This window comes from Pygocentrus nattereri, chromosome 5, assembly GCF_015220715.1.
Source record: "Pygocentrus nattereri isolate fPygNat1 chromosome 5, fPygNat1.pri, whole genome shotgun sequence".
NCBI classification, from domain to species: Eukaryota; Metazoa; Chordata; class Actinopteri; order Characiformes; family Serrasalmidae; genus Pygocentrus; species Pygocentrus nattereri.
The window spans coordinates 22,530,956-22,548,419 of record NC_051215.1 but is presented as its reverse complement, the minus strand read 5'-3'; the positions used below and the strand labels follow the sequence as shown (position 1 = coordinate 22,548,419).

General features: G+C 40.3%; 1 protein-coding gene across 1 annotated transcript in view; it reads left to right on the top strand.

The window, feature by feature from the left end:
* The first annotated feature begins 1,309 nt into the window (after positions 1-1,309).
* The window catches only part of wdr11 (WD repeat domain 11), a 151,787-nt gene continuing 135,632 nt past the window's right edge, over positions 1,310-17,464 (top strand). Inside the window, exons 1-2 of the mRNA XM_017694158.2 lie at positions 1,310-1,507; positions 10,843-10,954. Of these exons, the coding sequence (XP_017549647.1) occupies positions 1,422-1,507; positions 10,843-10,954 (198 nt within the window). The 5' untranslated portion in view covers positions 1,310-1,421. The remainder of the gene's footprint in view (positions 1,508-10,842; positions 10,955-17,464) is intronic.

Below are 17,464 nucleotides of genomic sequence, written 5' to 3'. Positions count from 1 at the left end.
GGAGACAGATACTAAAAAAAGAGGAAGGAAAGATTCAGCTTCCCACAGAAGGACCAGCCTGTAGCAGAAAACAGAAGAAATGCTCCCCCAATAAGAGCACTGCTCATTTACTGTAAATCTGGACTATAAACTACAAACAGACGGTGTCTCTTCAGTGATCTGCTCTGTAAACATTACTTTAATAAAATAACACACAGAGCGTCTGAGATTTTTGGCTTTCAGCAGCACATTTTAAGCATATAGTAATATGTGTGATCATAAACTACATGTTCTGAGCTTTTACATTACATAAATAAAAATAAATAAATAAATACATTTTAAAAATTAAAATCAGCATTTATTTCATGCAGTTAGTGAATGATCTGCCTTATGATTTGGTCCCGAAACTTCTGATGTTAATTTGGCATTTAGAATATAACATTTAATTCAAAATATATCATTTAAATGTATGCTTCCCCAGTCTTTATATTTTTCAAAAATGGTGTTTTTAATGAAAGTATAATGCTAAAACTCTTACATTTTAAAATGAATCTGATGTATCTAACTGTTTATGTCTTAACAGTTCCATTTCATTTTAATAAGCGCTGACAAAAGATAAAAAAAAAACTGTGAAACTGAAACATTTGAAGTTAATATTTATTCATTAATTAAATAGTTGTTGTGATTATATTAGTTGTTTCATTTGGATAATGAATACTTTCATTTAGTGCTTTATTATCATAATTAGTAGTATAGTAGAAGTATTATTTCCCATTAGAATGACAGCAGCAATTTAAACACATCGTTCGTATTCAATATTTAATTGCTAATGGTAACGATTGCTGTACCTGACACAACAGATCAAATGTAGCTGGAACTTTACTGAGTTACTAAACTCACAATTATTACAGAATTGATTGATCAGATTCATTTGGGCTGATTGCAGTAATTTAGTCTGGTCACCGTCAGTTTCAGTGTTGTATGAAATGCATTAACAACTGTGCAACTGTTTGTTGTGATTTTCAGCTGAAAAATCTAAGAAACTGTTGAAAGTCTCTGCTGGTTCCTGATGGTGTCTAATAGGCACTTATGATTGTGTTTTCCTGTTTTCAGACCCATTTTCAGACCTACGACCATTGTCAATAAAAATAAAAATACTAATTACTAAAACTTTTTTCTCGAAATACTACGACTTTGTTCTCGAAATACTACGACTTTGTTCTCGACTTCATTCTCAAGGTCTGCTATTTTTATTTACATTAACAGCGGCCCTAAAACGCCGCCGTATTAGCGCGGAACCTTCTTCGCGCGAATTCATTCCCCTATCGGAACGCGGCGGTGACGCACGTGACTTCCTGTTTACAAAGCTAGCTGACCGTCATTCATTTTTGAGCAAATCTTTCGAATTTTCATGCAGCTGCGAACAGCTGGAAAGGCAGAACATGATTCCCTACACTGTCAACATTAAACTGGCCGCCCGGACGCTGACCGGGACCGTCAACTTACAGAACAAAACCGCGGTAGACTGGTGAGTGCTGTTAGCTGTTAGCCGTTAGCTGCTTAGCACAGCTGCAGAGACAGAACTGAAATCTGTCTATACAGCTTTAGTTCAGGCTTCACTCAGACTATACAGCTTTAATTCAGGCTTCACTCAGTCTATACAGCTTTAGTTCAGGCTTCACTCAGTCTATACAGCTTTAATTCAGGCTTCACTCAGTCTTTACAGCTTTAGTTCAGGCTTCACTCAGTCTTTACAGCTTTAGTTCAGGCTTCACTCAGTCTATACAGCTTTAGTTCAGGCTTCAATCAGTCTTTACAGCTTTAGTTCAGGCTTCACTCAGTCTATACAGCTTTAATTCAGGCTTCACTCAGTCTTTACAGCTTTAATTCAGGCTTCACTCAGTCTTTACAGCTTTAGTTCAGGCTTCACTCAGTCTTTACAGCTTTAGTTCAGGCTTCACTCAGTCTTTACAGCTTTAGTTCAGGCTTCACTCAGTCTATACAGCTTTAGTTCAGGCTTCACTCAGTCTATACAGCTTTAGTTCAGGCTTCTTCAGGCTCAGGTTTTTTGGTTCTGTATAGAACCATTTTCAAAAATGATACATAGAAGATAGTTACAGATACATAGATGATGTACATAGAACCATATACAGCACACTCAGTCAGTCTGAAGCATCATTTTACCATCCACAGAACCATTTAAGCATGAAATTGTTCTCTGCAGTACCTGATGTAAACGGCGGTGTTCTCTGCAGTACCTGATGTAAACGGCGGTGTTCTCTGCAGTACCTGATGTAAACGGCGGTGTTCTCTGCAGTACCTGATGTAAACGGCGGTGTTCTCTGCAGTAACTGATGTAAACGGCGGTGTTCTCTGCAGTACCTGATGTAAACGGCGGTGTTTTCTGCAGTACCTGATGTAAACGGCGGTGTTCTCTGCAGTACCTGATGTAAACGGCGGTGTTCTCTGCAGTTCCTGATGTAAACGGCGGTGTTCTCTGCAGTACCTGATGTAAACGGCGGTGTTCTCTGCAGTACCTGATGTAAACGGCGGTGTTCTCTGCAGGAACCGATGTAAATGGCGGTGTTCTCTGCAGGAACCGATGTAAACGGCGGTGTTCTCTGCAGGAACCGATGTAAACGGCTGTGTTCTCTGCAGTAACCGATGTAAACGGCGGTGTTCTGTGCAGTAACCGATGTAAACGGCGATGTCCTCTGCAGTAACCGATGTAAACGGCGATGTCCTCTGCAGTAACCGATGTAAACGGCGGTGTTCTCTGCAGTAACCGATGTAAACGGCGGTGTCCTCTGCAGTAACCGATGTAAACGGCGGTGTTCTCTGCAGTACCTGATGTAAACGGCCGTGTTCTCTGCAGTAACCGATGTAAACGGCGGTGTCCTCTGCAGTAACCGATGTAAACGGCGGTGTCCTCTGCAGTAACCGATGTAAACGGCGGTGTCCTCTGCAGTAACCGAAGTAAACGGCGGTGTTCTCTGCAGTAACCGAAGTAAACGGCGGTGTTCTCTGCAGTACCTGATGTAAACGGCGGTGTTCTCTGCAGTACCTGATGTAAACGGCGGTGTTCTCTGCAGTACCTGATGTAAACGGCGGTGTTCTCTGCAGTACCTGATGTAAACGGCGGTGTTCTCTGCAGTACCTGATGTAAACGGCGGTGTTCTCTGCAGTACCTGATGTAAACGGCGGTGTTCTCTGCAGTACCTGATGTAAACGGCGGTGTTCTCTGCAGTACCTGATGTAAACGGCGGTGTTCTCTGCAGTACCTGATGTAAACGGCGGTGTTCTCTGCAGTACCTGATGTAAACGGCGGTGTTCTCTGCAGTACCTGATGTAAACGGCGGTGTTCTCTACAGTAACTGATGTAAACGGCGGTGTCCTCTGCAGTAACTGATGTAAACAGCGGTGTTCTGTGCAAGTAAAAGATGTAAACATTGGAAAATCAACATGTAATTAAAATACATATGTTTTAACTTTTGGGCTTAAATATGTTTTTGAGTGCAGTCTGTCAAAGATTTGGGGAGCTACTGATACTGTTGGACACTGTCAGCCCATCAGATTCTCCACCTTTTTGGCTTTGGAACATGATTGCGTTGGCTGGATCATTAGGATAGGTGACTAGATGGTGAGTTTAATGCATGACTTAATTGCAGAGCAACACCACCTCTCTGATAGCCTTTTGTCTGGCCAGTGAAATATACAGAGAAACCAGCAAATGGTCTCAGCTAACTAAACTTACAGCTACTGTCAAATCTTAGATGCAGGCGAAATGATGGCTAGACCAGGCTAAGTTAATAAAGTAGTATTAAATTGGAGAACAGAACAGATTCACCATTATGATAAGCAGGTTGCATGATTTATATGTAGCACACTTTCTTCCTCTCCTTAAACTACTACGCCTGTGCTTGTTAAACCGATGTTGGGTGATCAGACAGTCAAAAATCATGCATATTTGAATAAAACATTGTTCAAGTGACAAGGCTTTATTGAGACATTGACACTAGAAAGGACAGCTACACAGGAGGAATGACACGCTGCTCCAGGCCTGGGCTGCTATATAACAGGATATATGGGTCATTCTACAGAAACGTCCACTTTTCTATCCATCCATAGGTGTTACTGGTGTTACCGATCCTCATTGGTGTTCCTCATAAGAAAGGTAACACCAGAGACAGTGATATCCACTAAAATGCTTAATTTAATCCACTTGTATTCTATTTTTTCAGTTACCTCAGAATAAAATTGGTCACACCAGTGATTTCAGCTAAAAGCTTCATATGAAATCATGAGCTGGATGAGAAAATCTCTGATAACTGAAAGACACAGTGGACTCACCATGTGTTTTTCTTCATAGATCCCCAGAAAACGGGTAAAAGGAAGTCGAGTGATGTCGTCATTGTCGTGACTTTTATAATAAAAGATGTTTTTGTTATGCGGTAACACCAGTGACATGACTCCTGGGGAACTTTCATTGTGTATTTTATAATATTTATTTAGCATTTGTTTTCTTTGGCATTTAATTCATATCTTCCAAAGTCCTGTATAGATTATTGTAGTTAAAATGGCAGAAAAAAAAGTTTTGTTTTTTTTTTAACCTCAAAATATGGCCTCAGCCTTTACACTTGTCTGTGGGGACAAGGTCTTCTGTGGTGCTTGGAGGTCTTGATGATTGATTTAAAAACCAATATTGCTAAATTTAGGCTCAAGAAGGTGCAATTGTTAAAACGACTTATTGTTTTATTTTAGAATATAAATAAATTGTTACCCTAACATGTTTTTTAGGTGTAATATATCTGTAAACGTTTCTGTAGAATGATGGACACCAGCAGCACATTACACAGAACTATACAGAGTGCAGATACATGACTTTGTGAAACGACTGCAGAATATATGATAAATATACAGAACAATAAATGCACAAGATAGTAAGTACAAGACAGCACAACAAATGAGTATATCGCTGCTGTCGGAACAAAATTTGCATCTCCAAAGTGGTAACTTTGCAGGAGAAGGAAAAAACATCCTTTACTTTTAATGCTTTAATGTAAGTCAATGGAACCAGATGTTTGTCATTTTCGGTCATTGCTATTGGTCCATAAAAAACAACAAACAAAACCGGAGCAGTCATGGGCTGGAGGTTAGGGAACTAGCCCTGTGACCGGAATGTTGCTGGTTTGATCCCTTGACTGTACAAGACTGAAGTGCCTTTGAGCAAGACACCTAACCCCCAACTGCTCTGGACAAGTGTGGTCACTGCGCACTAGTGTGTGTGTTCACTCGTGTGTATGTGGTGTTTCAGTGCATGGAAGGGTTAAATGTGGAGGTGTGTGTGTGTGTGTGTGTATATATTTTGACAGGATTTTTTAAAATTGGTTTTATTATTTTGTAATATTATTTTGTTGTTGCTGTGAACTGTCATTGTTAGGTTGCAGGTGAGTGAGGTGGAGCATAGTTGTCCTTATCTGGAGGCACTGACTTTAATAGAATGTCTCTTAGCCAATCACATTGCAAGGTCTGAACCTGTAACGTTTATATGAAATAAGTGTTTGAGTACAGAATTAGCTAATTAGCCATGCAGAGTGACTTTTTTGGGATATAAATATTAAGATCAAATTATTGTTATATACACAGAATGAAAACAATGACTGAACAGATTTTGAATGAACGTGTCTGTTCTTGAACAGTTAATGATAATTTTATCATGTATCAGAATCAGAATACTTTATTGATCCCAGAGGGAAATTGCAGTTATTGCAGTTGCAACCATTTTTGTGAAAGAATAAACACTTCAGTAATTTAAAACGAAAAGAGAAATTTACAATATGTACACGTTACCTGTTGAGAACTCATTCACCGCAATTATCCTGTCTTATTTTGACGTGATGTGTATTTAATCAGTAACCCATTTTTTGCATCTTACTGCATATATATGGGCTACAGTGTGAACTTGTTTTAACATATGAACAATTACAATGATGGCGTCGGCCCTGTGTGGTTAATCAGTTATCGTTAATGACTCAATTACATCCCTATTACATGAGGTAATACTGGTACTTGCAGATGGTAACTTTGTCAGGAGTTTGAGACATTAGGCACGTTTACATGTCCCCTGATAATCCATCTGGCTAATAGCTTGATCTGAATACAGTTTGTCCATGTAAACACCTCAATTGAAATAGACTACTCCAATTGACGCCATTCGGAATACAGTTTTTATCCCATTGATCATGGTGGGTAATTCTGTAAATAATCTGTTAAATAGAAGAATAATATCGTTGTAAGCACCTGTATCCGATTACATTCCCTATCGGAAAACTTAAGTCCGTTCTGCATGTGCGTCGCCGCATAGTAAAGGTTTATATCGTTCAACATGGCGGAGCAGAAACTGGTCTGCAGAGGAGACGAAGTTTATGCTCTGATCTTTAAAAGACGGCGGTGGGACAGACGTCCAGCTTATGTTTCTCAGAACACAACATCTTCCTCTCGGCCTTCTTTAGTAAGGACATGTGAAGGACGTTTTCCTGAGCCTGACATCATTTTAAAGCAGTTAAGACACAGGCACTGCTCACTGCTGCTCATCTCACTCTGAATGGACTCACGTGATGCTGGTTGTCATAGTAACATCTACACTAAATGGTTCTCTACACATGCATGTAATCTTGAATTGGATTGCTTGTAGTGAGCATGTAAATGGAGATTTTCTATCAGATTGTTGAATAGAGTGAGAATAAACACCTTAGTTTTGATCTGTAATCAGAATGTATTCAATCAGATTGATAAGCTGTGCATGTAAACACAGTCACTCTTCTGATAGGCTGTTGTTCCATTGAAGTTTCTGTTTGTGAGCTTTAGCTTTTAACCTCCTGCCTTTTTTTTGCATTTCCTCTTCTGTAATATGCCATCAACTCAAGACACTTTTAAAAACATTTTATGTCTTATTAGACGAGCCCATTTGCAGTTTTGTTACACAATGTGTCCCTGTGGCCATTTATAAAATCTAATTTTTCTGCTTTCAAAGTGTTCCCAGTGTTTGTGTGCTCATGTAGCTAATGGCCTGTGTCTGATCTCACTGAAAGCACCCATGCGAAAAAAAGATGGACTCCTAACCCAAAGCTTGAAAATATCACAGATACCTGCCTCTCTACTCAACACATATTTTGCTGATGTCGGTTTGTGCGCTGGTCGTGTCTGTAAACCTTTGTACTGAGGAGGAAAGGAAGGTGTTTGGAGAGGAGGGGAAACGATGAGGTTTTGGTGTGACTTGCTCAGTGTCATAGATTCTTCATCAGCGTTTTGTTTGTCAGAAACAGTGAGGTCTTGAATATCTGAGGATAGCTGTGCTTATGTTCAGCGAAGGCAACAGCATCAGTATGTTACAGCAGTTCACTTCAGCATAACTGTAGTGTAAGCCTGTATGGGATGAGGCACATTAGTGTGTTGTAAAATAAAATAATTACTCTTTTCTTTGTTATAATGTAACAGGTGATTTGCTTTGTCACTTTGGTGTCTGTATATTTTGGAGAAACTGTTATGAACTGATATCTTGTTCATATTTTTCAGCCTTGCTATTCACTAAATCTTAGGCTTAGTCCAGGTGCTAAAACAGGCCCAGCAGATTTGATCATTTTGTCACTGAGAATGATTTTATTTTGACATGTAGGAATGAGATCTTAATGCGGGCCTTGACTTAGTAAGGCATGGGACGAGATAATTAAGTTGTGGCCATGACTTAGTAAGGTGTGGGAGGAAGACTTAGAAAGGAGTGGGAACGAGATCATGCCTTATTAAGCTCTGGTTAAGGCTTAATTATCTCATTCCCACAATTTCCTAAGTCATGGCCATTTATTAGGATCTTGTTCTCATGCCTTACTAAGTCATGCCCACACATTATTTTTATTTATACATGATGTCACCAAGAGGGCTCTGTATTTAGAAATTGAACATATTCAAAAAGTTTTTGTCGGTCATTGTTGATTGATATAGTTCAGTTGTCAGCTGTAAATTCAAATTTGATCATCTGTTCTCAAATGTCAAATAGAACCCGAGAGGGAGTGTTATCGCGAAATAACGTCGTGGCTGTGATCTGGTCGCCATAGATCATCACAACTGTAATGTTATTGGAGATAACACACTTCTCTAGGGTTCTACTGCTGTAATACAACAGTTAAATAAAACAGTAAGAAATGAATAAACTGGACCGTGAACACATTTAATATGTTTTAATGTTCAGTTCCTTCCTCCAAATTATAGTTCCATAACAAGCAGCTTGTTGCCAAGTCACAGTAACAAGCTCCGCCCACTTGCTGCACTGCCAGCAGTTCATTCTCCAGCTCCAGTGTCATCGCCACTGAGCAGCTTGGTATTGGGTTCATTTCTGGCTGATTCCAGGTTGTTTAGCTGTTCTTCTGTCACAGCTGCCGACTGAAAAGCTGCTCAGTGGTGACGACAGTTTGGGGATTTAGTGTTGTCTCATCTTCAGAGTCTGACCAGATCAGCTTTTGGTCAAATTTGATCTTATAAGTGTCTGTTTTCTGTTTGTGGCAAAGTAAGAAGTAAAAATGTTGTTTTACTTCTTACTTAGTAAGTAAAAAAAAAAAGTAAAAAATGGCTTGAGCGTCTCCTACTGCTGTCAGTTATTGCTTGACAATGGCGTATCAGAGGAGTGATGGTGTTTGTTTAAAAAAAATAAAAAGTGGTTGTTGCGAAATATCAGCACAGTTAGAACACTTCTCAACCAGTCAGCTCACCTTCCCAGAACTAACTGTTGTATAACTTACCGTTTAACACTTGATGACTGGAGAATTCCACACTTTATTTGTAACCTACGCATTTGGGCCATAGTCAGGGTTGAAGAGAATAATGATTGCAAGGAAGGAGAAAGTCAAAGTGAAAAGAGTTTCAAAAATTGAGTAAAGCTACAGATCAAATGAAATGAAATCAAATTTATTTGTATAGCACTTTTTACAACGGATGTTGACGCAAAGCAGGGGGGGTGCCCATCCCCCTCTGGTCAAACTACCTACAAATGATTATACTGCTAATATTAATAGCAGTAGTATTAGTGGTAGTAAAAGCTAGGAGTCTATGAAAACATCAGTGTAGGGTGGGCAGTTGGTCCAAGGAAGGTGGTGGTAGGTGGGGCGTGGGCAGCTGGTCTGAAGAGGCTAGCAGGAGGGCTCGACAGTCAGTCGTCCATCCGTGTCTGGCTGGATATGTGGGGGGTTGTATACTCGGAAAAAAGGCAGTGAGAGGGAATTAGTTTTATTCTGTCTGTTGTATGTAAGACAGGAAATGTGAGCATTTCCAGAGTGTGGCTAATGACTCTGGCAGATCTGACTATGACAGCTTAACTAAAAGGAGAGAACCAGAAGGACACACAGACACGGCAGCACTCTGAAACAGTTTGGCATCTCTCCACTCTACTGTCCACAAACCTGAGTGACCAAGTGCGAGCAGTGGGACGACAGCACCAGTGTCTCAGTTTACTGTAATTCCCTGTCCCTGTCCCTTATCTAAGGGGGAACATTACCTACTGAAAGCTAAACTGAACAAGTGAGTGAGACTGTGTCTGAGTTACAAACAGTTTCTGGAAGATCATTCCAGAGTTTGGGGGCTTTATAAGAAAAAGCTCTTCCCCCAGCTGCAGCCTTATGAATTCTAGGAACTATTAATAAGCCAGCACTCTGTGATCTGAGTAGTCATGATGGCTCATAATGGGAAATAAGGTCTTGAAGGTACTCAACAGCGAGCCCATGTAGGGCTTTATATGTCAATAAAATAATTTTATAATCAATACGGAATTTAACAGGCAGCCAATGAAGTGATGATAGCACTGGACTGATATGATCAAATTTTCTAGTTTTAGTGAGGACCCTGGCTGCGGCGTTTTGGACTAGTTGAAGTTTGCTTAGATTCCTGCTCGTACATTCTCACAGTAGTGCGTTACAGTAGTCTAGCCTAGAAGTAATAAAGGCAAGAGAAATACAGAGAAAATGAGGCTCCTACCAACCGCCTGGAAGACTTAAAGCTTTCATCTTTGAGAGAGAGGAGAAAATCAAGCTGCTTCTGATCTGAAAACATCCACAGGTATTTCTGTCCATCCTTCCACTGTGAGAAGACGACTTAGCGCTATGGGTCTGAAAGGATGTGTAGCTGATCTAGAAGAACCTCACTGAGAAAAGGAGACGAACACATCAAACAAAGAAGCTGAATGATGGACTGACCACCCCAGAGTCCAGACCTCAGCACCACTGAATGGGTTTGATTAGTTCAGAAAATAATCAACCAGCTTTTAAGACTGAGCTTTGGAGGCGTGTCTGCAGATTCTTTGAGGAGCTGAAAGTGAGTCTCCTGAAAAGAATGGAAGCTGGAATAAAGGGAAAGAGAGACTCACTGAACACTCAGCTAGCTGAGTTTAGATTTATGTGTTAAGGTTTTTGTTTAATATTTTTTATGTTTCCTGAATCTGGAAAATGAATGACTTGTACTTAATTGCAGTTTTGACCGGAAATTATGCAATAAAAGGTGTCTGACATTTGCACTGGCTTCTATACCAGATACCAAAGTGATAAACCTGCACTGCTCCATAACTGGGTTACTTTGGTGAAAGGGCCCAATCCTAGCAACCAACTCGGGTTGAGTCCTCAGAATGTAAGACTAATGCAAGATGTACTTGTTCATGCATCTCAGCAGCCATGACTCTACTTTTTTCCCATAAATCATTTATATGCTTGAAAATTCAGAAAAGTTTCAAGGAGGAACGTCTTGCATGTTGTGCTCTCTCTGATCCCTCTGTCTGTCTTCTCCTCACCCATGGGATCCCGCTCACTCTTCTTTCTCTTCCCTCAGGGGTTGGCAAGGCCTGATTGCCCAAGGATGTCACTCCAGCATCCTTATTATCGATCCAAAGACTGCTCAGACTATTCAGGTCCTGGAGAGGCACAAAGCCAATGTTGTCAAGGTGAGTTTGAAAACTTTCTGGAACTCTGTCACTTCACCCAAGCACCACTAAACACTGATTAAAGTGATTGGAAGACAGATGAATCATGGGGGTGAGCAATGTCTTGAAGATGGTTCATGTAGGCTATTGATTAGCTTATTAACCCTGCTTAAAGGTGAAGTTTCTGTGAAGTGCAACAGTCGAGATGCAAAAAATGTCATTCAGAGTGTTTTGGTGTGAAGTGGTTCAAAATTATTTACAGTGGTGGTGATGGGAATCTGGGGTCGCCATGACTACAACACAAATATAGACATATTTAATAATAAAGGCAAATTCTGATGAAGTGGGTTTTCTTGGCCCTACAAAATCTAACACAGATACATACACAAATGTAAAATCACCAAATCAGGTCCTTGTTATGAAGAACCCTACCATATAAAATGTAATTTTACTGTATCAGCTCTCATATGAAAGCAGACCCTATAACAAGTGTCAGATTAACTGACAATCAGGTTTACAAATGAAGACCCTACAATACAGGTGTCAGACTTTGGCCCAATCCAATTTCGTATTTTTACCTTTATCTTGTTTTCAAGTGTCTTCTTGCCCCTTGGAACTGATTTACAGGGTAGTGGCATCATGTGCCTTCAAAGAGGGGGGGCAATTATTTATTGTTGCCCACCACTAATTCTTCAGTGATATGAAGCTGACGTCAGATATTCACCAGGGGCCGTATAACAGAAAATCCTTATCTTTTCCTAACTTAAGATCTGACCGGTCAACACAAGATTTTTCACAGATTCCGTATTACAGAAGCAAATCTTATCTTAATTTAAGGATCTTATCTCATCTTACAGCATCTTTTCTTATCTCACTTTAGGAAATCTTAACTTACTCGATTGAAGTCAACAATCAACTGTCATGTCTATTACCTAGCAACCGAGCATACATGCACAGCTGAAACGTAAACACAATCAAGCTACTTAGTCAGACGGCTAACGTTAGCTGCTGTTATTCATTTATGAAAGGTTAAACAAAACTAAAGCACGATAAACTGAGAGTTAAGATTATGACAGTGCTTTGTGCTGTTTTTTAGTGTCGCTTTCAGTTTCAGTCTCCATTTCCCAAAAGCCGAGCGCGCCAACGTTATTCCTCCTAATAAACAGCCACATGTTCAGCTCCGTCTCCTCTTTATTCACCACCATCACTGGAATATTTCATCATCAACATTAACACACGAAGGCAATAAGAGGGACGATCGTGTCTGCAGCGTCTGAGATTTTTAAACGCTGTTAGAAAAAACTCTAGTCAAAGCCCTGTTTTCAGTGTAGATAAATGTAGCATCACAGTGCTAATTATATTGAACTGTGCTGCTGGTTACAGCATAAAACGGTAGAAACAGATTATAAATCTAATTTATTTAGAAATTTAAGACGCTGTGGAGTTTATCTTAAAGTTAAGAAAATATTTAGGATATTTTGGCAACTTAGGGTGTTTCTGTAACACCGTTTTCTTATCTGGAAATAAGATAACATTATTGACTTAGGTTAAGTCCTGTTGTCCTGTAATGGCTTCTGTCCTAGATCCAGTCTTAACTGAAGTTGCCATGACAACAAAGCAGATCTCAGACTTAAGAATTTTCTGTAATACGGCGATGGCTTCCCTGGAATTTTCCTGTTCCACCTTAAATGGTGCAGCAGTTACATTCTGGCACCTCAGTTGTTCCATTTAAGGTGGAACAAGAAATTTTGCAAGCCAGTTCACAAGACGTCAGCATATTTACTAGCAATTTTTATGCTTGATACGAAAAAAGGACCATAATAGGTTGAAATTACATTAATCAAAGATAATACAATGGTTATTGTAATTTTTAAACAGAGAAGATACTTACATTTGCTTGTTTCTTTGGTCTCTCGTCCAGCCATCTTGACGTTTTTCTTTTTTTCTCATAACACTCTGTCGTTAGCCCTAACACATCACCCTCCCCCTAGATGTGAATACACAAAACGAAGGGGTAAGGCTATGTGATAGGGATGAGGGGTGAAATGAGATTGGGCCTTACTGACCAAATCAGGTCAGAAATGTTGATAATGGTAAAATATTAGTAAATTTGTATAAATATTTTGGAGGTTTGATTTTTCCCTTATAAGTATCCACCTTCCTGCCATGAAGGGATTTTAAAAATGCATTTTAATCTTCTCAAAACTATTCTACGACACTGTCTCAGACGTCAGGCAGTGAATTCATAGCCATTTTATGCAGGAACTTTCTGTCAGGAAGCTTTTAGAGGTGGACGTCTGGTTCCTATCAGCACTGTGAAGAGTTCTCACTCTGTAAGAAAGAACATTACAACTCTGAAAGACTTTGATTACCTCTTAATGGTTTAATTATGCAGAAAATTTTAAAGATGAGCTGAATTCCCCTTAAATTGTTTGTCCTTCTTACCTATAAAGTTTGTAGTAATTTTTTATCCACTGAAAAGAAAATATTTTTGAAAGTTTCTGTTGTCCAGTTTGCTGTTATTAATCCATTCTTATTTGCGTAAACAGTCTTGAGACTCACGTTGATATTGCTGATACAAAGCCAGAACTAACCTGTATCTGTTTTGGGAGAATGCATTTGTTAAACATTTACATTTTGCCTCTTTGTGTCTCACTATGATAGTTATTCTGTCCATGTGTTCAATCACAGACCTTTCAGTCTGTCACTGCAAATTCTCAGATTCTGAGTGCATATGTTAGTAATATATTTCAACAAGAAAGGAAATAGCTTTTATATGAGACCATATCCCCTCTTTATGCTTACATCTTTCCAAACTTTGTGCTTTTACACAAAACACAACTAATTTTAGGCTAATAAATTAAGCATAAAGATTGGCCAGTCCAGTGGCCAATGCAGTAACAGTCTCCAGAGTATCGCTTTGTTTTTCCGAGCAGTGTGGCAGAGAGGGATGGTGCAGAGAGGGATGGTACAGAGTTGGCTTCACTTCATCAGCAATGTTCTGGTGTTGAGGCAAATGCGTGTGGCCAGTGGCTGCGTGCTCGCTCGCATCATGAGTAATGGCCCATAAACAACAGTGCGTTTATCAGCAGCAGCGCTCTGCTCCCCCTGCTACTTATTTCTCACCCCGCCATGCACTTTAATCTTGTAAACCGCACTGCTGCTACACCGGCTCATTCCTCAATGCCAGCCACAAAGTAAGCAGCCGACGAATGAGAAGAATTGTCAAAGTATGGTGCGTGGCAGGCTGCGCATGTCTGTGGTCATTCAAGCAAGCAAGCAAAGTTTATTTATATAGTGCTTTTTACAACAGGTTTACGGAAAGCTTCACAAAGCAGCTTTACGGAACAATCAGTATTACAGAAAGAAAAATCTGGGTCTGATCCCTCATGAGCATCAGCAGTGGTGACAGTGGCAAGGAAAAGCTCCCTAAGAGCAGGAGGAAGAAACCTTGAGGGGAACCAAGACTCAGAAGGGGAACCTATCCTGCTCTGGTCGACACCGAATAGCAAACATTGTTAGTATAAATTATTATAGTACAAAGTGGGAAAAGCAGGTGGGCAGTGGTTAATTTGATTAGTTTATGATTAGCAGTGGCAGCAGCAGCATCTGAGGGTGAGCATTACACAGTGATGTACAGCAAGAAGCTCAGTGGTGGTCAATCCGGTCCAGAAGGCTGGCGAGCAGTGGCACTCGATCAACACAGAAGAGGCAGCAGCATCAGACAGTCAGGATGGGCAGCTATTCAACTTGGCAAAGAAAGGAAAAACACACAATTCTGTAAAGAGTGACTGATCACAGATTACAGTGTTAACAGAGCATCACAGACTCCAGCAGGTCTAGATCTGACAGGGAAGACTAATCAGCAAAGGCTTGACTATACAAGTACGTTTTTAGTCCCAAACATTAACAGGAAGATTATTCCAAAGCTGGGGGGCTGGGGTTGTATGAGAAGGCTCTTCCTCGTGTTGTAGCTTTATTAGTTCTATTGAGCAGCACCTTGTGATCTAAGTAGGTGTGATGGTTCATAGTAGGAGAGAAGGTCACTCAGGTACTGAGGGGCGAGTCCATTTAGAGCTTTATAGGTCAGTAATAGAATTTTATAATCAATGTGAAATTTAACTGGTAACCAGTGTAGGGTTGATAAAACTGAGCTAATATGGTCAAACTTTCTGGTTCTTGTGAGACTTTGGCTGCAGCTTTCTGGACTAGCTGAAGCTTTTTATGGCTTTTGATGACATCCAGACAGCAGGGCATTACAGTAATCTAGCCTTGAAGTAATAAATGCATGAACTAGCTTTTCTACATTCTGTAGAGATCATGCATTTCTTAATTTAGCAATATTTGTATATACCTACACACACATACATGTATGTATGTATGTATGTATGTATGTATATATACATACAGTGTATCACAAAAGTGAGTACACCCCTCACATTTCTGCAGATATTTAAGTATAGCTTTTCATGGGACAACACTGACAAAATGACACTTTGACACAATGAAAAGTAGTCTGTGTGCAGCTTATATAACAGTGTAAATTTATTCTTCCCTCAAAATGACTCAATATACAGCCATTAATGTCTAAACCACCGGCAACAAAAGTGAGTACACTCCTAAGAGACAGTTCCTGAAGTGTCAATATTTTGTGTGGCCACCATTATTTTCCAGAACTGCCTTAACTCTCTTGGGCATGGAGTTTACCAGAGCTTCACAGGTTGCCACTGGAATGCTTTTCCACTCCTCCATGACGACATCACAGAGCTGGTGGATATTCGAGACTTTGCGCTCCTCCACCTTCTGCTTGAGGATGCCCCAAAGATGTTCTATTGGGTTTAGGTCTGGACACATGCTTGGCCAGTCCATCACCTTTACCCTCAGCCTCTTCAATAAAGCAGTGGTCATCTTAGAGGTGTGTTTGGCGTCATTATCATGCTGAAACACTGCCCTGCGACTCAGTTTCTGGAGGGAGGGGATCATGCTCTCTGCTTCAGTATTTCACAGTACATATTGGAGTTCATGTGTCCCACAATGAAATGTAACTCCACAACACCTGCTGCACTCACGCAGCCCCAGACCATGACATTCCCACCACCATGCTTGACTGTAGGCATGACACACTTATCTTTGTACACCTCACCTGATTGCTGCCACACATGCTTGAGACCATCTGAACAGCATCTGAACCAAACAAATTAATCTTGGTCTCATCAGACCATAGGACATGGTTCCAGTAATCCATGTCCTTTGTTGACATGTCTTCAGCAAACTGTTTGCGGGCTTTCTTGTGTACAGACTTCAGAAGAGGCTTCCTTCTGGGGTGACAGCCATGCAGACCAATTTGATGTAGTGTGCGGCGTATGGTCTGAGCACTGATAGGCTGACCCCCCACCTCTTCAATCTCTGCAGCAATGCTGACAGCACTCCTGCGCCTATCTTTCAAAGACAGCATTTGGATGTGACGCTGAGCATGTACACTCTTCTTTGGACGACCAACACTAGGTCTGTTCTGAGTGGACCCTGCTCTTTTGGCCACTGTGCTGCAGCTCAGTTTCAGGGTGTTGGCAATCTTCTTGTAGCCTTGGAGCTCTTCATGTAGCGCAACAATTCGTCTTTTAAGATCCTCAGAGAGTTCTTTGCCATGAGGTACCATGTTGGAACTTTCAGTGACCAGTATGAGAGAGTGTGAGAGCTGTACTACAAATTTGAACACACCTGCTCCCTATGCACATCTGAGACCTAGTAACACTAATGAGTCACATGACATTTTGGAGGGAAAATGACAAGGAGTACTCAATTTGGACATTTAGGGGTGTAGTCTCTTAGGGGTGTACTCACTTTTGTTGCCGGTGGTTTAGACATTAATGGCTGTATATTGAGTTATTTTGAGGGAAGAATAAATTTACTCTGTTATATAAGCTGCACACAGACTACTTTTCATTGTGTCAAAGTGTCATTTTGTCAGTTGTGCTATGAAAAGATATACTTAAATATCTGCAGAAATGTGAGGGGTGTACTCACATTTGTGATACACTGTATATAATTTATTGTCATCAGCATAGCAGTGGAAATTTATGCCGTGTTTACTGATATATTGTGAATAATATAGGTCCTAAAACAGAGCCTTGTGGTACACCATCCTTTTTTTTGCGAGGACAGATGATTCACCGTTTACATTAAAATTTACAGCATTTAGCAGACACTCTTATCCAGAGCGACTTACCTGAATTGCTTTGTCTAGACTGATAGTGATCATTGAGAAATGACCTGAACCAGGAAGCCATTCCTGTTACCCCTACAAAGTTTTCTAGTCTATTTAGTAAGATAGCATGGTCTATTGTGTCAAATGCCACACTAAGATTGAGGAGGACTAGCAAAGGCACATTTCCTTTGTCAGAGAATAATAAAAGAACATTTATCATTTTTACTAGTGCTGTCTCTGTACTGTGATGTGGCCTAAAACCTGGCTGAAATTTTTCATGTATATGATATAGGGGTGCACGATATGGACTAGAATTGTGATGTGCG